Here is a 20454-nt window from a genome sequence, read left to right on the forward strand (position 1 = left end):
TGGATAGGACCAAGGCCCATCACGTCCAGCAGTCTGTTCACACAGTGGCCAACAAGGTGCCTCTAGGAAGGCCACAAACATGACGACGGCAGCAGCACTGTCCTGCCTGTGTTCCACAGCACCTAATGTCATAGGCATGCTCCTCTGATCCTGGAGAGAATAGGTATGCATCGTGACTACTATTCATTTTGACTAGTAGCTATAAATAAGCCCTCTCCTCCATGAACATGTCAATTTGCCTCTTCAAGCCTTCCAAGTTAGCAGCCACATCCTGGAGCAGGGAGTTCTACAATTTAACTATGCATTGTGTAAAAGGGATGTATGGGTGGCCACGGCCACAAGGTGACTGTAAAACAGGATTAAATTAATGCAGGGAGGAAAGGTTTCTCAGGGGCTACTAGCTGTGGGGGCTACAGGGAGCCTTCATTTTTAGAGGCGGTAAGCCTCCAAATGCCTGTGGCGGGAGGCAACATCAGGGGAAGGCCTCGGCCTCCATGCCGTTGTTGTCCCTCCAGAGGAACCGGTTGGTCACTGTGTGATCCAGGATGCTGGACTAGATGGACCACTGGTCTGATCCAGCAGGGCCCTTCCTATTTTCACCCTTGTTCAGGCATCTGCAGAATCAATCGTAAAGGTTTAGAAGATATAGGAGGCTTTAAAAGTACAGCCCCCCAAAAAAGGGAAGGGAGCCAGAGCCAACCAGCCCATCTCTAAGACGAGGATCTGCGCTCCTCTTGTGCCCCAGACTCACTCCCGGGTCCATCGCGCACTTTTGGCCCCATGGGAACAGATTCGGAGATGGATTCTGCAGCCGACCGCCCCTCGGAGATGTCCATGGCGGCTTCTGCGTCCAGGTCGTCGATGTGGCTGAAGATCCAGTCCACAGCCCGCTCGAGACTGTTATTCTGCGGACGAAAGGGTGGAAGCTGTCAGGCTGGGAGCCCCTGCCATCTCCCTTTCCAGAACAGGCACAAGGTTTCCCGCAAAGGGGGGGGGGAGCTTTCGGCCACGGGAGAGCATCTCCAACGGGGCTTTCGCCCTCGACCCACCGTAGCTCTGAGCGCTTTCATCGCCTGGTCCCGGGAGAAGCCCATGGAGACGATGGTTGCCACGCTATCTTCGGACGGGGGATCGGGACAGGTGATCGTGGAGCCCGGCCCACTGGATCCAGGCAGAACCAGAGGATTTGCGAAATCTAAGGAGGAGTGAAACGAAGCTTCAGAAGGCTCGATCAATGGGGAGGTGCAAGCAGCCTGTTTTAAACTGCCGTCACCTTGGCCCCTCCCCAGAGAAGGAGGAAAAGGAGAAGAAGAGTTGGCTTTTATAGGCCGACTTTCTCTACCACTTAAGGAAGAATCAAACCGGCTTACAATCACCTTCCCTTCCTCTCCCCACAACAGACACCTTGTGAGGTAGGTGGGGCTGAGAGAGTTCGGAGAGAACTGTGATCAGCCCAAGGTCCCCCAGCTGGCTTCACAAGTAGGAGTGGGGAAACCTACCCAGTTCAACAGATTAGCATCGTGGAGGAGTGGGGAATCAAACCCAGTTCTCCAGATTAGAGTCCACCGCTCCAAACCACCGCTCTTAACCTCTACACCACACCGTGCTTGTTGCCTTTTCCCACACCACTGGCCCCAGCGGTGCTATCAGCGAGTCCTTTGCATAGGTGATTTGTCCGATTGCAGAGCAAAAGGCACCTTGTGAAGTCGGTGGGGCTAAGAGAGTTCAGAAAGAACTGTGACGAGCCCAAGGTCACCCAGCAGGCTTCATGTGGAGGAGTGGGGAAACAAATCCAGTTCACTAGATTACCGTCCTTCACTCATGTGGAGGAGTGGGGGAATCAAACCCAGTTCTCCAGATTAGAGCCAACTGGTCCAAACCACTGCTCTTAACCACGACACCAAGCCGACTCTCAGTACAGTGTCCAGAGAACAGGAGGTCAGTAGAGGGTCTGGGTCACAAGGAAGCGGGCCGCTGGCGTACCTGGATCGTCCATGTGCGACATGACCCAGTTCATTGCAGCCTCGGCCCCGCTGTTCCCGGTGTAGTACACGGCCTTGCGGCAGGCGTCCGTCGGGAAGCCCATCTCGACGAGCTGGGTGATGACCGACTCGTCCAACATGGGGGCTGTGGGTGGGAAGGCAAAAGAGGGCGTTGAAGAGCAGGACTTCGGAAGAACCCCTCAGGTAACCTTTTGGCCCAGCCACACTCCTCCTGGATCTCTGCCTCACCACGCAACAAACCCAACATCTGCATTCCAAGGGGTTTGGAAAACAGGTGGGAGGTAAATAAGCCCTACTCTCTATGCCCTGGCCACAGAAGTGGGGCAGGTGGCAACTCCAAACATTCTAGTCCGTCTCAGGCTTTTAACTGAGTTTTGTTCCACCCTTTTAGCTGGGGAATTTATAAAAATTGGAATTAAGTACCTAGATCAGTGGTTCCCAACCTTTTTTTGACCAGGGACCACTAGGACTTTTTTGTTCGGTACAGGGACCCCAAGGTTCAAAATAAAAATTCTGAGAATTTGAAAATAAACTTTAATCATAACTGTTAGTTAAACATTAAACTTAGAATAATATTTGAATATATACTTTTTATAATAGAGAACTTTTAATTGAAAATATTAATTTATTATGGGTTTATAACTTTGTTTCGCGGACCTTAATTTAGTTCTCGCGGACCCCTGGGGGTCCACGGACGCCTGGTTGGGAACCAGTGACCTAGATGGTCAAGCAAAAACAACTGATAAGGCCAAAAATATATTTAAAAGCTAAACCATTAAAAAGCTTAATACAGGGGTGGGGAATGTCAGGCCCGCAAAATCATTTGGTCCTGCCCTTCGTGGGTCCTGGCAGATCTCTAGCTCAGAAGGATCTAAGACTGGTGATCCGCCCCCTCCTGCGGACAGGAATAGCCTCTATTCAAGGCAGATGTGAGCAGCGAAAAGGCAGCGAAAAGGAACCTTTCTCCCCCCGCCCTTGCAGAAGAGCCGTTAGCTATGGAGCTGCTAGGACCGCCCAAGAATCTGTGTTAACCCTTTCCCACCCAGGCTGTGGAGAAACATATTCCCTCTGTAATACAAGAGGGCTGGGGGCGGAAGTGGCGACAATGGAAGGGTTAAAGGGGGCAGGGCCAGAATGCACGAGGGGGAGGGGGAGTTCTTCGCCACTGTGTCCTCATTTCATCCCTGCAGGCAGAGGTAGTAGGAGCCAGCTGTAGAATCTGGCCCCGACCATGCGGAGCAGGAGCAACTCCGGCATGTGGCTGGACGGCTATGCCTGGCTGGTGCAAGACCATCCTGTGCCACCAGGTGGGCGAGTGCGCCACTGGTCAGATGCCTGCCTGCTTGCCCATGCCGGGGAGGAGGGTGTCATCTGGGGCAGCTGCCTGCTTGGGGCTTGGTCGGCTGATAATTTTGTATGGCCTGCAAATGATGTTGTAAATATCCAAATGGCCCTTGGTAGAAAAAAGATTCCCCACCCCTGGTTTAATGCAAGTTAAAATGATGCTATTGACTCCTATATGGCCTTGTGAGGGGCGTTCCAAACACCTATATTAAAATAACACAATTGGCTTATGTCTATGTTTTGCGTATGATTGTATGTCTAACTGTATATTATGCCAATTGTGTTATTTTAATATATGTGTTTGGAAGGCCCCTCGCAAGGCCATATAGGAGTCATTAGCATTATTTGGTTTAAACTTATGTGAACTTCGACAATTTTTCAGTGGTTCAGCTTTTACTCATATTTTTGGCCTTGTTAGTTTTTTTGTTTGACCTTCTAGGTACTTAATTCTGTTTCTGGGATTGAGTTTTGTTTCCCCCCCCCTTTTTTGGACCTAGACTTTGTAAAAAAAAAAAAAAAATCCCTTTATTCCACCTTGTTTTATGTTGCTCCTGGCCCCTTAGTCGCCACTATTGGCTGCTGGGTTTCGTCGCTCTCCAGATTAAGTTTTCATACGATTGTTCCAAACTGAATTTGTTTTGTTCTATTTTTTTCTCCCTCAGCCACCTTGAGCAACTCTCCAAAGAGATGGCGTGCACAGTTGGTAGCAACCGAGCGAGCTGCTGTTTGGAGAGTAGCGACGCTGCCTCCGATTGTGCGCAAGTTTCCCAAGAGGAACCATGAGCACAAAGCAGCCCGATGGTTCTTCCGAACCCCCCCTCCCCCAGGCAAAAACAAATAAACATACACATAAAAATTGTTAAATTGTTTTGTAACTTAACTTTGATTACAATCAATTTATCCCTTTCTTTGACTTACTGCTTTCTAGTTTCTTATATTTACATATTGCTTAGATTCTTACATTCTATAGAGCAAGGTCGTCCCCCATGTGCTATATGGCGTGGAAATATGGGGGTGGATGGATGCTACCCTCCTTAGTACAGAGGGAATCCAAAACCACTTTCTTAGGCGCATCCTAGCCCTTCCCAAAGGAACCCCAGCAGCCCTGATGAGAGCATAAACAGGTCTCCCATCTCTCAGGGTCCATGCGCATCTAGCTATAATAAAATATTGCAAAAAACATAAGACTATCAGGCCAGATGGGTTTGGTGGCAAAGCTTTTGATTACTTACTGGTAAAAGACCAAGCCCGCCAGAGTCACCTTAATAACATTTACCATCGCTACTCTATACCTGATGATCTTGTAGATGCTGCTTCAGATAAATCTTGACTGGGTGACTGGGTGTTTAGGATGGATGCCTTAACTGACAAAGTAACAATCCGAGAGTCTAAATTTTCCCTCTGGCTCCATAACGATAAGAAAGACCATCTTAGATCATCCTTTTTGGTTAACCTCACATCTCAGATCCTTAGGGCGGCTTTCACCTCCCTAAGATTTCAGACCATGCTTTCAGCCTTTCCGACAGGGCGGTATAATAAAATCCCAAAGGAACATCGCACATGTATCTGTGGATCTTTATCACCGGAGGACATTTTTCATTATGTGCTGTCATGTCCGCTGTATAGTGAGCCTAGAGCCAAATTCTTGGATGGAATTTTGAAGGAAGTAAATTATTGTTCTGAAATTGATTGTTTTTTTTACTCTCTGACTCTGATTCGCATGTCACCTTCAGAATGTCTCAATTTGCCATTGCGGCCAGGAAGATTAGAGCTATTGAAGCTATTAAGAAAAATTTTGTATAGGAAAGCAAATGAGTGCGATATTTGTCATACAGAGATTCTGTATGAAATAGTTTTTATCCAGGCAATGTATATTTTTAAACCTTTTGTACATATGGAAGGATATTTTGTAACTGCCTAGGGCTAAACAAATAAATGAATTATCTCTTACATTCTATTTCTTTTTCTAATTAACGATTATCTAATTAAAATATTTTCAGTTTTTCATAAAATTCAGGCTGTGGTTTGGCGAGAACGCGAATCTCCAAGGATATTCCAAGCCTTGTTAGAGGTGCACTCCTGGAGAGGGAAGGGGGGCCAGAACCCGGCTCTTCGACGAGATGCTCCCCTAAATGAGATTTTCAGAGCGGCTGCAGGCTGGGCTGCTCTGGAAATGCAATCTCGCAAGCCTCCCCTTTATGCCTCCCCCGCCGCCACTGGTTCAACAACAGTTCTGCCATGAACATCCCAGGACACCAGGTGGGGAGGGGAGAGGAGGGAAAGGCAGGCAGGAATTCACTGGTAAAGTGACACAAAGACGGACAGAGCGAGGAGGAGGGAAGGCAGCAACACAGGCAACAGGACACCGGGAGAGAAAGGAAGAAGCGAGGGAGGAAAGACTCCAGGAGGAGGAGGAAGGAGGAGGAGAGAAGAGTCACTAACATGTCGGAGAGGAGAAGTGAGGGGAGCAGAAGGAGTCGTCGTCCTCGTTGCCATAGAAACCCAGGCTACCTTTGGGCTCATCGGGCGTCACCAGCGGGGGTGCGATGTCAGGCATCTCCTCCTCCTCAGGCTGGAGTCCGGTCCCCCGCAGCACGGAGATGTCCAGCTCATCCGGCATTTCGATGGAGACATCTGGCAACACAGAGGGGAACCCGCTGGGAAGGCTCCCCGGGGAACCCGGCCGAAGCGCGGGGCCCAAGCTTGCGAGCGTTTGGCCGGCAAGCGAGCCGGTGCTGATGCTGCCTGACTGCCCCCACGGGTATGCTAAATCACACAATCGTAGAGTTGGAAAGGACCACCAGGGCCATCTAGTCCAACCCCCTGCACAATGCAGGAAATTTACAACTACCTCCCCTCCAACACAACAAGTGACCCCTATTCCATGACCAGAAGATGGCCAAGATGCCCTCCCTCTCATAGTCTGCCTAAGTTCACAGAATCAGCATTGCTGACAGATGGCCATCTAGCCTCTGCTTGAAAACCTCCAGGGAAGGAGAGCTCACCACCTCCCGAGGATGCCTGTTCCACTGAGGAACCACTCTGTTAGAAAATTATTCCTAGTGTCTAGACGGAAACTCTTCTGATTTAATTTCAACCCGTTGGTTCTGGTCCAACCTTCTGGGGCAAAAGAAAACAACTCGGCACCATCCTCTACAACGTGCAGAACCCTGGCGCATCCTCATGGCTCCACAGTGCTACTCTTACCGAGCTTTTTAGGTACCCAGTCTAGGCCAAAGGTGAATTTCTTAATCTGAATCACTAGATAATCCGGGAAGGAGGCGAACCGGGTAGTCCTGAAAAAGGGAGAAAGAGAGGGAAGCAGTGAAACATCCTCTTTCAACGACGGAGGGAGAAAGAAGAGTTGGTTTTTATATGCCGACTTTCTCTACCACTTAAGGGAGAATCAAACCAGCTTACAATCTCCTTCCCTTCCCCTCCCCGTAAAAGACACCCTGTGAGGTAGGTAGGGCTGAGAGAGTGTGACTAACCCAAGATTACCCAACTGGTTTCATGTGTAGGAGTGGGGAAACAAATCCAGTTCATCAGATTAGCCTCCGCCACTCATGTGGAGGAGTGGGGAATCAACAAACCCGGCTCTCCAGGTTAGAGTCTGCTGCTCCAAACCACCGCTCTTAACCACTACACCATGCTGGATAGACGGCACCCCAGGAAATGCTCCAGTGTTAGGCTCGCCTCCTGTACAAGCTACTGCCATAAGCGCAGCAAGAAAAAGGGACACCTCTAGCACAGAAACAAGTCAGGGATCTCTGAAATTGACAATATGCTGATGATTGGCAGCCCTTGTGGCTCAGGGGAGGCAGGTTTATGGACTGAAGGGTCAGGTTTGTGGACTGGATGCATGCCGGGCCAAGATGCTCCCCAGTGGCTCCTGTTTTATCAACCACACGTGCCTTTTATCAACTACATCCAAATTTCCAGATGCACCCTTCACTTGGAAAGAGGAAGGGACCTGGTTGCTGTGATGGTCTCATCTTGCACTACTACAATGTGTTCTACCTGGGGCTGCCCTGGAAGGCTGTACAGACGCTTCGGTTTGGACAAAAATCGGCACAAGGTCTGCTAGTATCTTTCTGGGCACGTCCAATATGCCCTTTACTGCCTCAGGCTTTCCCTGGGTTGGGCTCAGCATGAATTTGTGAAAGCTTTTCCCCCAAGTGAGCCCTTCCCACAGTGAGAAAAGGTGGGGATGATCAAGCATTGAGTGGGTGAGGGAAGGATCGCATAGGGAAAAACAACAAGAGGGAAGTAGCGTTCGCGGGGTTCTTCCCACGGGATCCTACTCCTCCATCGCAATTTCTATAATCACAAATTACAGGAATGGGAAAGGCAACCAAGGCAAGGTGAGAAATGCAGGAAATTCACAACTACCTCCCCTACACACACCCAGTGACCCCTACTCCCTGCCCAGAAGATGGCCAAGGTACCCCCCCCCCGTGATCTGCCTAAGGTCACAGAATCAGCATTGCTGTCTGATGGCCATCTAGCCTCTGCTTAAAAACCTCCAGGGAAGGAGAGCCCACCACCTCCCGAGGAAGCCTGTTCCACTGAGGAACAGCTCTGACTATTAGAAAGATATTCCTAATGTTTAGCCGAAAACTACTTATTTATTTATTTATTGCACTTCTAGCCCTCCCCCCCACCAGGCCGGGCTCAGGGCAGGTAACAACGTTAAAATTTACAACTATAACAATAAAAACACACAAAACCATTCCTCAGTTATTAAAAAAGATAGATGCCATACATATACAGTGCCTACTGCAGCAAAAAGATGCCAGACCCAAGACAGATCAGCTTGAAACCGGGTCGGCTACCCACCTCCAGCAAATCAATTATGAAATAAAAGGTGGGATGGGAGGTTTGATTTATAACAACAACAACAATAATCTCCTTTATTGGCACAAAATTGAAACATGGGGTGTCTGCATAGTAGCACAGAATTATTGCAGTTGAGCATTTCTGACAAGGATAAAGCATAATAAATTAAAGGATGGCAGAATTAATAAAAGCCCTCTACTTAACTTGCTGACGAACGTTCATAGCAAGTCTCAGAAATTGTGCTACTTTCTCCAGTGTTGCAAAAAAAAAAAAAAAAAAGGTAAATCCCCTGTGCAAGCACCGGGTCATTCCTGACTCATGGGGTGACGTCACATCCTGACGTTTTCTAGGCAGACTTTGTTTACGGGGTGGTTTGCCAGTGCCTTCCCCAGTCGTCTTCCTTTTACCCCCAGCAAGCTGGGTACTCATTTTACCGACCTCGGAAGGATGGAAGGCTGAGTCAGCCTTGAGCTACCTGAAACCTACTTCCGTTGGGATCGAACTCAGGTCGTGAGCAGAGCTTGGACTGCAGTACTGCAGCTTGATTTAATTTCAAGCCCAACCCAGGGAAAGTCTCAGAGGCAGTAAAGGGCATATTGGACGTGCCCAGAAAGATACTAGCAGACCTTGTGCCGATTTTTGTCCAAACTGGTCAAGTTTATTAATATGGTCGACTGACCAATCACGTGCCAACACATCAAAATTTCTGGACGCGATAGTTTTGCACAGCAGAATCACAGACTGCCTGTACATATAAAGGTGTAAGGTCAATAAAAGCAACCCCTGGTTAAAATTATCATATTAAAATTGATAGCATTGTAAAATCGGTTCTGGTCCGACCTTCTGGAGCAACAGAAAACAACTAGCATCCCCCCCTTACAACTCCCCCCCTTACAACTCCCCACCACCACCACTCACTTGAGGGCCACAGACTTGGCCTGCAAGGCTGTGCTCCAGAAGTCGTCCACTTGCTCCGGGGCCCCGTAGGCCTCCAGGCAGGAGCTGAAAGGCACCTTGGCGCGGACCAGCTCCGGCAGAGGCTGCTTCTCCGCATCCGCTTGCCGCTTCTTCTCTTCATATTCCAGCAGCTCATCTGGGGGTGGGGAACAGCACAGAGAGGAGGAGTGATCCCGCATTTGCCGATGGCAGGCAGAGATACACCGAGCAAAACCACCGCATTAGAGGGAAGTTGCGGGCGTAGCTTGCACAGATCGGGCCGGGTGAGCGTGGCTGCCACCGCACTATTTTGTGGGGTTGAACCCTGTGCCTGTGTTATCCGGGTTCATATCATCGTTGGACTGGACACAACAACGCTTGTTAGGAAAGAGGGGCCGTGCTTCTTGCATCTCACTTAAATCCTCTCTTTGGGCATAACGTGCTGCCAAGATGGCAGCGCATCCCGTCATGGGGAGAGCTAGGGATGTGTAATGGAGAAAGTGCTGGACCAGGAGTAGGGAGAAGAAGAACAGTTGGTTTTTATATGCTGACTTGCTCTATCACTTAAGGAAGAATCAAACCGGCTTTCAATCACCTTCCCTTCCCCTCCCCACAACAGACACCCTGTAAGCTAGGTGGGGCTGAGAGAGTGGGACTAGCCCAAGGTCACCCAGCTGGCTTCATGTGGAGGAGTGGGGAAACCAACCCAGTTCATCAGATTAGAGTCCACCTCTCCAAACCACCGCTCTTAACCACTACACCAAAACCCCACACTGCCAAGAAGCTCCCTGAGTTTCTTTGGGCCAGTCCCGCACTCTTAGATACAGCCTCACATAGTTATTGTGAAGATAAAACAGAAGGGGGGGGGGAGAATCATATATGCTCAACTCCTTGAAGGAAGGGCAAAATAAACATGCAGCAGATAGCGGAAGGTGAGTGGAAAGCCAGAGAGGGACAAGATTTGGGCATCATGGAATCATAGAGTTGGAAGGGACCACCAGGGTCATCTAGTCCAACCCCCTGCACAATGCAGGTAATTCACAACTACCTCCCTCTCCCCCACACCACCAGCGACCTCTACTCCACGCCCAGAAGATGGCCAAGATGCCCTCCCTCTCACGATCTGCCTAAGGTCACAGGATCAGCATTGGTGACAAATGGCCATCTAGCCTCTGCTTAAAAACTTCCAGGGAAGGAGCAATTCAGTTCTTTCACCTATTGTCGGATCCTTTTCACTGGAGACGCCAGGGATTGCATGCAAAGAAAGAGGCTCTACCGCTGAGTCACTGTTTCAGAGCACATGGGAAAGAGCACACCATTTGCCTTCCATTGGCCAGTAGTCTTGCTTTGCGCCATGCAACAGAGAGGGAACAGCTCTCTTGCACATCCCATACCACCCCTCCAAGGCCACCTGAATGCCGCAGCTCAGCTTTCAGCAGAAGCACAGAGAGCTGCGGAGCTTTCGCCATCCCCTTTCACTGCCCACTTCACCCCCCTGACCTTTATTCAGAGCAGCCTCCATGGGCACCGGCAGCTGCATGATGTAGTCGACCCGCTGGGTGTATTTCACTTTCTCCGTGGCCAAGCACTTGAGCTTCTCCTCCACCAAGAAGCGGAAGACCTCGTTCGGGTTCTCGGAGCTGCGGCAGTTCCTCTGGAAAGCGCAACAGGGTGAAGGGAGACAGGCAGGCCGTTACAGTCTACGAATGGACCAGCAGGGATGCAGGGGGAGCACATGTTGTAAGAACTTAAGGCCCTGCAGGATCAGACCAAGGCCCCTCGAGTCCAGCAGTCTGTTCACACAGTGGCCAACCAGGTACCTCTAGGAAGCCCACAAACAAGACGGCTGCAGCAGCACCGTCCTGCCTGTGTTCCACACACCTAACATAACAGGCATGCTCCTCTGAGACTGGAGAGAATAGTATAGTTATGTGGAACTCCCTTCCCCAGGATGTGGAGATGGCTGCCAACTTGGAAGGCTTTAAGAGGGGAGTGGACATGTTCATGGAGGATAGGGTTATCCATGGTTACTAGTCATGATGCATACTAGTCGTGATGCATACCTATTCACTCCAGTACCAGAGGAGCATGCCTATTATATTAGGTGCTGTGGAACACAGGCAGGATGCTGCTGCAGTCATCTTGCTTGGGGGCTTCCTGGAGGCAGCTGGTTGGCCTCTGTGTGAACAGACTGCTGGACTTGATGGGCCTCGGTCTGATCCAGCAGGGCCTTTCTTATGTTCACATGATACAAAATTAATTCTTCTGAACTGTTTCCAGAGGAAGCCCTAAAGCAAGAAGTCCCTGATGAAAGGCCTCCAACCACACCCCCAAGAATGCTGGCAACAGCCTTCTCTCTACAGTAGCAGCACCCTGAGGGTGTCCTGCAGAGCTGACCTTCTGCCCCATGCCCAATGTTGCTGATCAGCCAGGCCGAACCCCTTCCTCCTCTTTCCAGCCCGAATACAGAACCCAACAATGGCCCACGGTCAAGACCGTGGGGAGATCACAGGTGGCGGTTACCTCCACCATGTTGATAAAGTGCAGGAAGAACTCCTGGGCGTCTTGCTGCCTGTTGGTGGAAAACTCCGGGTGCCCTTTGCCCACCAGAGATTTAAACATGCGTGGCGCGATGCCATCCTGAATTCCCTGCGAGAAGAGAGGAGAGGGGAGTGAACGTCCTTCTGGCAGAAGGACGTCCCATCAGTGCCAGGCAACTGCTGTGGCCCCGATCCTCACCTTCTGGTCCGGTTGCTGTTCCCCATCTGTGGCAGCTGGCTTTGAATATTCCCCAGAGAGTAGCCCGTGGCCCAGCTTGGCTCTGGAAAGACACAGGGATTCATCAGTCGGGAGACGCTTGAATTTTGAGCTTGAGGCTTCAACTGTCCACCCTCGTTTTAAATCTCAGTGGGGGTTCCTGTCTCACTGAATGGCAGCATGCCTTATCTCAGTGGTTCCCAATGTGGGCAATACCACCCCCTGGGGGCGGTGGGATTACCTAGGGGGTCACTAAGAGGCAAGGCGGCAGCAGGGTGGCGCTAGAGGTGGGCCCCTTCAACTGTGTTGTTCACTAATTTACAACAGATAAAGCTATGGCACCATGCTGGCAAATTCGATAGGAACTATCAGAATTTTTTCCCAGATTTTGAAGGGCTGGCCCCACGGGATCAAGTTCATCAGTTTTGTTGAATAAATTTCAACTAAAAAGTTTTAATTTGATTTTGAATAGATGTGCAATTAATTGCTACTGTTTTGAAACCCCTATTTGGAATAATGCTTTTTATACGATAGGGGGAACTGGGGTTGAGTTGGTGGAACCAAGGGGGCAGTGGCCTGAAAGGTTTGGGAACCACTGCCTTATCTGATCATTTCACCGGGTCTCAACCAGGAACCTCTCTCTAGTATCAGAGGAGCATGCCTATTATTTTGGGTGCGGTGGAACACAGGCAGGATGGTGCTGCTGCACTCATCTTGTTAGTGGCTTCCTAGAGGAACCTGGTTGGCCACTGTGTGAACAGACTGCTGGACTTGATGGCCCTTGGTCTGATCCAGCAGGGCCTTTCTCATGTTCTTATGTAACCTTAAGGCATTTGGAAGGCAGAGGGTTGTAAATCCTTACAAGGACAAAAACATCTCTAGATCAGTTCCTCCAGGAAAGAAAAACGTGTTTTTCTATTTTTCTTTTTTTAAACCCAGTTTAAAAAACAACCACAACCCTCGAGAAGTTTAGGTTCATTTCAACAGTTAAGTTTCTAGTTCCCATGATTCGGCAAGAAAATAGCCAATCATGAGTTGTTGTTTTTTAGATTTTAGAGAGAACAGATGGAAAAGGATCGGATAAGTAGAGGGGAGCCAGAGAGGGCTGTGAAAAGAACCATGTGATGGGAAAACGCAGCAGTGGGGGTCGCACACTGATAATGGACAGATTGCGATGGGTAGCCATGTTAGTCTTGTTAACCAGCAGTAGAAAAGAGTAGGAGTCCAGTAGCACCTTAAAGACTAACAAAATTTCTGACAAGGTATGGTAACGGACAAGACAGAGACTCGCCGCTACGTACACTTGGGTGCTGAAGTCCTGCGTTGGATCTGTGGGAGCATTCCGGAATATTTTTTCTAGCTTGTCTACGTACCTGCAAAGCAAGAAAGAGAAAGCCCAACCGAGGCACTGACATAACTTCCTTTAAGGCAGGGGTGTTGAACATAAGGCCCGAAGGCCGGATCCAGCCCCCTAAGAGCTCTTATCCAACCCGCGAGCCAGCAGAGACAGCCAATACCCCCCCTCTTGATCTGGGCTGGCGAGGCATGGCCCGGCACCACCAAGTGACATCTATGTCATATCTGATACCTGGTAACAAATGAGTTTAAGGTTAGAAGAAGAGTTAGTTTTTATATGCCGTCTTTCTCTACCACTAAAGGAAGAAACAAACCGGCTTAACAATCACCTTCCCTTCCCCTCCTCACAACAGACACCTTGTGAGGTAGGTGGGGCGGAGAGGCCTCTAAGAGTGTGACTAGCCCAAGGCCACCCAGCTGGCTTCATGTGTAGGAGTGGGGAAACCAACCCAGTTCACCAGATTAGAGTCCACCACTCATGTGGAGGCGTGGGCAATCAAATCCGGTTCTCCAGATTACAGTCCACCACTCTTAACCACTACACCTTGCTGGCTCTCTAAACAGAGAGGTTTGCGGATATATCATTGCTCTTGTGGAGCACAGGATATCACGTTAAATACATATTTAACTCCCCCGTCAGAATTATACACATATACCCAATTTCGTCCCAGCACACAGGCGGCTGGGTAATGGCTCCCCCACTTCTGCAAGTAATAGAACTGTGACATGAGGAGGGCCGTTTTTAAAGCACACGTGCACAAAAGAAGAATAGTTAATTTTTATATGCAGACTTTCTCTATCACTTAAGGAAGAATCAAACCGGCTTACAATCACCTTCCCTTCCCCTCCTCACAACAGACACCCTGTGAGGTAGGTGGGGCTGAAAGAGTGTGACTAGCCCAAGGTCACCCAGCAAGCTTCATGTGTGGGAGTGGGGAAACAAATCCAGTTCAGAGTAGCCTCTGCCGCTCAAGTGGAGGAATCAAACCCGGCTCTCCAGATCAGAGTCAGTCGCTCCAAACCACCGCTCTTAACCACTACACCATGCTGGCTCGGTTCCCCCTCTGCACCCAAGAAGAAGAGGGGCTTCCTCCGCCTCGCTTACTTTCGCTGGAAGTCTGGGATGCTGAAGAGCACTTGCACCACGGAGTTGAGGTAGCAGCTGTTCCCCAGGTTACGGATGCCCGTGTAGCCGGGACCGTAGAGAGGCTTGAGCTGCACCCCAGACTCCTGGATCAGCTCCCACTCGCCAATCCGCTGGTTCATATCGATCTCTAGCTCGGTCATCGTCTTGTCGGTCTGCAGAGGAAGAGTGACAGTGCTCAGGGTAGGAAGGGGGTGGTGAAATGCAGCCAGTTGGTGGAAGCTGCAATGGAAACCGGTCCTCACCCGTGGGTCCTGACTAGGGTTGCCAACGTCCGGGTGGTTAGAAACAAAACTAATCCCCTATGCTGCAATAAGTGTGGTTTAATACAAAAAATACAGCACAAGGCTAACAAAATGCTTAACCCACAATGCAAGAAATGTTTACTTATGGTGAACTAATAGTAAACACAAAGAACTAACAAACAGTGCTGTACAACAATAAGTCTATGAGAACATACACAATATTGGAAGTCAATGGTTGGACTGTTTTTGTATACATTCTCTTTGACAAGTAGTTGTGTGTGTTCTCATAGACTTATTGTTGTACAGCACTGTGTTTGTTTGTTCTGTGTTCACTATTAGTTCACAATAAGTAAACATTTCTTGCATTGTGGGTTAAACTTCCAGGTGGTGGCTGGAGACCTCCCACTATTACAACTGATCTCCAGGTGACCGAAATCAGTTCCCTTGGAGGAAATGGCAGCTTTGGCCATTGGACTCTACGGTCTTGAAGTCCCTCCCCTCTCCAAACCCCACCCTCCTCAGACTCCGCCCCAAAATATCCAGGTTTTTCCCAACCCGGAGCTGGCAACCCTAGTCCTGACCCAAAATTGTGCCCCACACTCTTAAAAGTTTGAATGATGCGTGAACGTTCAGTTTTTCTCAAGTGGGTCCCCCATGCCACGTAAATTTCATAGAATCATAGAGTTGGAAGGGGCCATACAGGCCATCTAGTCCAACCCCCTGCTCAATGATGGATCAGCCTACAGCATCCCTGACAAGTGCTTGTCCAGCCTCTGCTTGAAGACTGCCAGTGAGGGGGAGCTCACCACCTCCCTAGGCATCCGATTCCACTGTCGGACAACTCTTGTGGTAAATTTCCCCCCCCCCAATACCCAACCCAGTACTTTTCTGCCCTCATTTAAACCCATTATTGTGAATCCTATCCTCTACTGCCAACAGGAAAAGCTCCCTGCCCTCCTCTGAGAGACAGCCCTTCAGATACTTAAAGAGAGCAATCCTGTCCCCCCTCAACCTCCTCTTCCCCAAACTGAACATTCCCATTTGGTATGTGTCACCATACCAAAAAGGTTGGTATTTGTCAATCTGAAGCAATAGCGAAGAAGTCAAGGGCTCCCTTCTTGATAACAGCAGAAGGCCCATATACTCCAGCAACCTGTTTGACACAGTGGCCGGACAAACAGGGCACAGAGGCCAAGGCCTTCCCCTGATGCGGGCCTCCCAGCAGTGCCATTCAGAGATTGAATTTAGGCAGATCATGAGAGGAAGGGCAGGATGTTTTGCATCAGTGTTTGGCTCTCGTGGCCCTTTCTTGCATGCCCAGGGTAGTGCCAATCACCACTTTGGGGTCAGGAAGCAATTTCCCTCCAGGCCAGATTGGCCAGGATCCTGGAGGGTTTTTTTTTTTTTTTTGCCATCTTCTGGGCATTGAATAGGTGTCACTGGGGGTGTGGGGGAGAGGTAGTTACAAATTCCCTGCATTGTGCAAGGGGTTGGACTAGATGACCCTGGTGGTCCCTTCCAACTCTATGCTTCTACATGGATATTACCTTTATTAACTACAGCTTGCAACTGCTGAGGGACCTCTCCTCCAGGAATCTGTCTAACCCCGCTTTGGGAGGCACTCTCTGAGGACATCTGAAAGTTCCTCTTCCCAAAGGAAGAGCCCCGGACCGAGAAGAGCAAGAAAACCTCAGCCACAGATGCCAACAGCGGGAATGAAGGAGTCCTCGCTCGGCTCTCGCTGGAAAGCCGCATCCTACCCAGTGACTGTGCCTGACCGGGAGCGGCGATGGAAGACCCATGCCCGGGAAGAAGCTGCTCTTGTGCCCGCCGCCCCAACTCACCTTCTGCATCTTCATCATGTCAATCCCAAAGTGGGCCAGGTGCTCGGCCAGGTTGGGGTCCAGGACCATGTCGTCCTCGTCATAGGAGTAGACATCTGCGGCGGAAGCAGGGGACGAGAAAAGACACCCTTTTGCCCAAAGCTCCTTCACCTCAAGCTCAAGGACAGCCACCTGGGTCACCCTCACAGGATGAATGGAGCCTGCTAAGCTATTTTTATCTGGGTTTACTGAACTTTAAATCCAGGTGGGGTTAAAAGGTTGAAAACATTCTCTCTTCCACAGATAATTTTTTTCCACAGTGGTGTAAAGGTAGTCCCCCGTGCAAGCACTGGGTCATTCCTGACCCATGGGGTGATGGGGAGGGGCCGCTGGCTCAGTGGTAAAGGATCTGCTTGACATGCCGAAGGTCCCAGGTTCAATCCCCGGTATCTCCACTTCAAGGACTAGGCAAGTAGGTGATGTGAAAGACCTCAACCTGAGACCCTGGAGAGCTGCTGCAGGACTGAGTAGACAATACTGACTTTGATGGGACCGAGGGTCTGATTCAGTATAAGGCAGCTTCATGTGTCACATCCTGACATTTACTAAGCAGACTATGTTTGCCATCGCCTTCCCCAGTCGTCTACACTTTACCACCAGCAAGCTGGGTACTCGCTGCAGCGATTATTACCAGCCATCTATTTCGTTGATACTGTTGGGCCCGCCTTGTAAGTAAGGTCAGTCCAGTCCAGTCAGAAATATTCAGACTGCATTCCACGTTTGTGAGCCTTTACAATTTAAAACACGTTTTAATAACAATCTGACACCACAGGCACAGAGCTCATTTGGAATGCTTCCTTAAACACATACCTGGGCTGTTACAAAATTGTTTTATCCGTTGATTAATATGTATGTGTGAATAAGATGTTTTATTAGACCACCTCAGTGCCGAAACGGGCATGTAGTTGACCTAATACACTGCTTGATGTATACACACCCTCAAGTAGCATGTAACAGAAGGTGAGACATGGAAGCCATGTTCTAGTATATAAGGAACAAATAACTTTACAGGGATGTTCATTACACTAGAAGGGCTTTTATGCAGTTTTTTTTCTGTACATTTTGATACAATTATATTATTAGGATGTGTGCTAGATTGTAACTCTATGACTGAGCACTGAGGAAGGCCTTCTCAGGCGGAAATGCATTTGGTCCTTATTGGATCCTACTTTGGCCAATGTAAGATTGTACATCGCATGTGTAGACGTTTGTATGTGTATACTGAATATGAAAGTCTTGCCTAAGTTACAGGCCTTTAGTTTTTAGTATCTACATGAGCATTTTATAATAAATATATTTTATATTATAATTGAGTTATTTTCCACCCAGCCTTTGGCCACCCGGCTTTGTCAGGTTGGGGTCTTCCGCCCACTCCCACCCTTTCTTTTGTCCAGCTATTTCTTACCAGCTCCATCTGGAGTGATGGTTCCCAGCTTCACGGCCAATGGGTAGCCAGTCTCCCGGTAGTGTTCGACGGCGTGGTTGTTGCCCCCGCTGCCGTCGAAGTAGCGCCGCCCGCACGAGATGGCGCCGTCCGTCATGTTGAGCCACAGGTTCTCCCGCATGTCGCACTTGGTGCACTTCCAGCCACTGGCGGACAAAAAGCAGGGAAGGGTGTGTGTGTCAAGTGTCTTCTTTCGCACAACCCGCCCGGTAAAAATCCGCCAGTTTGATTTTCCATCATGTATCTGTCTATAGATCCAATCAAGCCTGAACGGACCCTAGAAGCTAAAATGACTAAACTGAGGCTATCATACTTTGGTCACATTATGAGAAGAGTCACTAGAAAAGATAGTCATGCTAGGAAAAGCTGAAGGCGGCAGCAAAAGAGGAAGACCCAACAAGAGATGGATGGACTCTATAAAGGAAGAAGTGCCGGCCTTCAGTTCGCAAGACCTGAGCAACGCTGTTAAGGATAGGACGTTTTGGAGGAGTGATTCATAGGGTTGCCATGAGTCAGAAGCAATTTGACAGCCCTTGACACGCACACGCCTATCTGACAAAGTAGACTGTGACCACTCATATGGAAATAAATGGTAACTCTTTCAGGTACCGCCAGATTTTTGTTTCATTTTGCTGCAACAGCCTAACACGGCTGGTGGTGGAGGCAGAAAGTGATGTCAAGTCAACATATGGCGACCTCTTATGGCGTTTTCAAGGCAAGAGAGGAGCAGAGGTGGGTTTGCCATTGCCTGCCTGCCTCTGCATAGCAACCCTGGACTTCCTTGGTAGTCTCCCATCCATTTACTAATCGGGGCTGACTCTGCTTAGCTTCCAAGACGTGACAAAATCAGTCTAGCCTTCTAAGTCAGGGCACTAACCAAGATGTGACAAAATCAGGCTAGCCTTCTAAGTCAGGGCACTAATAAAGCTATGCCTCTGCAAATCCTCCCAGCTGCCTCTGGTTTTACACTGCCAGGGAAGAGGCCTCTAACGAACAAATCCCAAGTCAGTCCATAGTATTACCTCCATTATACATCCTGAACAGGAGTGACCATGGGGGTTTAGAAGAAGAGTTGGTTTTTATATGCTGACTTTCTCTACCACTTCAAGAAGAATCAAATCAGCTTACAATCACCTTCCCTTCCCCTCCCCACAACCGACACCCTGTGAGGTAGATGGGGCTGAGAGAGCTCTAAGAGAAGTGTAACTAACCCAAGGTCACCCAGCTGGCTTCATGTGGAGGAGTGGGGAAACAAATCCAGTTTACCAGACTAGCCTCCGCCGCTCATGTGGAAGAGTGGGGAATCAAACCCAGTTCTCCGGATCAAAGTCCACTGCTCCAAACCACCACTCTTAACCACTATACCATGCTTGTGGTGCATCTCTCAGCTGACACTGAGAGAAGCAGTGGCAGGTCGGAGAGTGACTCAACAGGTGGAGGGTAGGAAGAAATATTTGGGGATTCCACTAAACTCACCAAGGAGGAATACGCACACCATTCTGGAGCTGCTGGAGGGAGAAAGCGTGCCGAGACACACGTCGCACCTCCCCGTCCCAAGCCTGCACCTCTTGCTTCCGGGAGGCAGAGTCTGCAGTCAGAATAGCTTCAATCGCACTGGAAACCTGGGAGGATGGGAAAAGGCATGGAGGTGGGTTGGATTTCGACAGCGTTCTCCTGTCCAAGCACCTTCCGCTAATGTGGACCTGGAGTCAGCCCACACATAACTGCGCTGAGACCCCTCTGTGCTCCGATCCCCCTCTTCCCTGCCCAAGGTACCGTCTAGCCCCAGTCCCGCACCATTCCAGACCACAGAGGGTCCCCGTCTCACAATGAGAACACAAAACTCACCCTGTCCTTGACCATATCCGGCAGACCCTCTAATCCGTCCCGAGGAATGTCCAGGTGCTCGGGTAAAATGACTATTTTGACATGTTCATCATATTCGTATTTCTCCTCGGGGATGTCAAATCCACCTTCGACTCCTACCCAAGGAACAGACGGGTCAAGACTACAGAACGCACTTGCAGAAGTATGAACCCCCAACCCCATTCTTCAGCTCAGTCTCCTGTTTGATCCGAGAGGGAATGTGCAAATCAACGTGTATTGCTAGCTCTCCTACATGGGAGGGTCTCCCTCCTTTGCATAACCAAAAGAACTACAGGGCTGGCTTCTTACCAATAGCTAGGCGGGTGGGTTTCTTCCTAGGGGGATCTCCGGCGCTGGAGTTGGCATCTTCTTCTTTCTATAGCCGAGCGAAGGAGTGTGGTTAGGACGTCATTAGACACGTAACATTCCAGGACATTTTGAAGCCATGGAACACTTTCGCACAACCTGAATAACGCACTTTCAATCCACTTTCAACACACTTTGCAGCTGGATTTTACTGTGTGAAACAGCAAAATCCACCTGCACACAGTCGTTAAAGCGTATTGAAAGTGGATCAGAAGTGCATTATTCAGCATGTGTGAAAGCACCCATGGATCAAATGCAGACACTTGAGGGG

The 20454-nt window shown here is 49.5% G+C and overlaps 1 protein-coding gene across 2 annotated transcripts in view; it reads right to left on the minus strand.

Annotated features, from left to right (window-relative positions):
* USP5 (ubiquitin specific peptidase 5) overlaps nt 1-20454 on the minus strand; it is a 30194-nt gene that overhangs the window by 3663 nt on the left and 6077 nt on the right. The window contains exons 3-18 of one of the 2 annotated variants that reach the window (XM_056848339.1): nt 20127-20193; nt 19800-19933; nt 19428-19573; nt 17913-18097; nt 16469-16563; nt 14341-14534; nt 13181-13252; nt 11862-11943; nt 11646-11771; nt 10623-10776; nt 9105-9279; nt 6555-6643; nt 5859-5981; nt 1984-2127; nt 1050-1195; nt 752-905 (exon numbers count right to left, since the gene is read on the minus strand). In XM_056848339.1, coding sequence (XP_056704317.1) covers nt 752-905; nt 1050-1195; nt 1984-2127; nt 5859-5981; nt 6555-6643; nt 9105-9279; nt 10623-10776; nt 11646-11771; nt 11862-11943; nt 13181-13252; nt 14341-14534; nt 16469-16563; nt 17913-18097; nt 19428-19573; nt 19800-19933; nt 20127-20193 — 2086 coding nt within the window. Of the gene's footprint in view, nt 1-751; nt 906-1049; nt 1196-1983; nt 2128-5789; nt 5982-6554; nt 6644-9104; nt 9280-10622; nt 10777-11645; nt 11772-11861; nt 11944-13180; nt 13253-14340; nt 14535-16468; nt 16564-17912; nt 18098-19427; nt 19574-19799; nt 19934-20126; nt 20194-20454 lie in introns of both variants that reach the window. The other variant, XM_056848338.1, reaches the window with a different exon arrangement.

The sequence above is a fragment of the Euleptes europaea genome, chromosome 4, assembly GCF_029931775.1.
Source record: "Euleptes europaea isolate rEulEur1 chromosome 4, rEulEur1.hap1, whole genome shotgun sequence".
NCBI lineage: Eukaryota > Metazoa > Chordata > Lepidosauria > Squamata > Sphaerodactylidae > Euleptes > Euleptes europaea.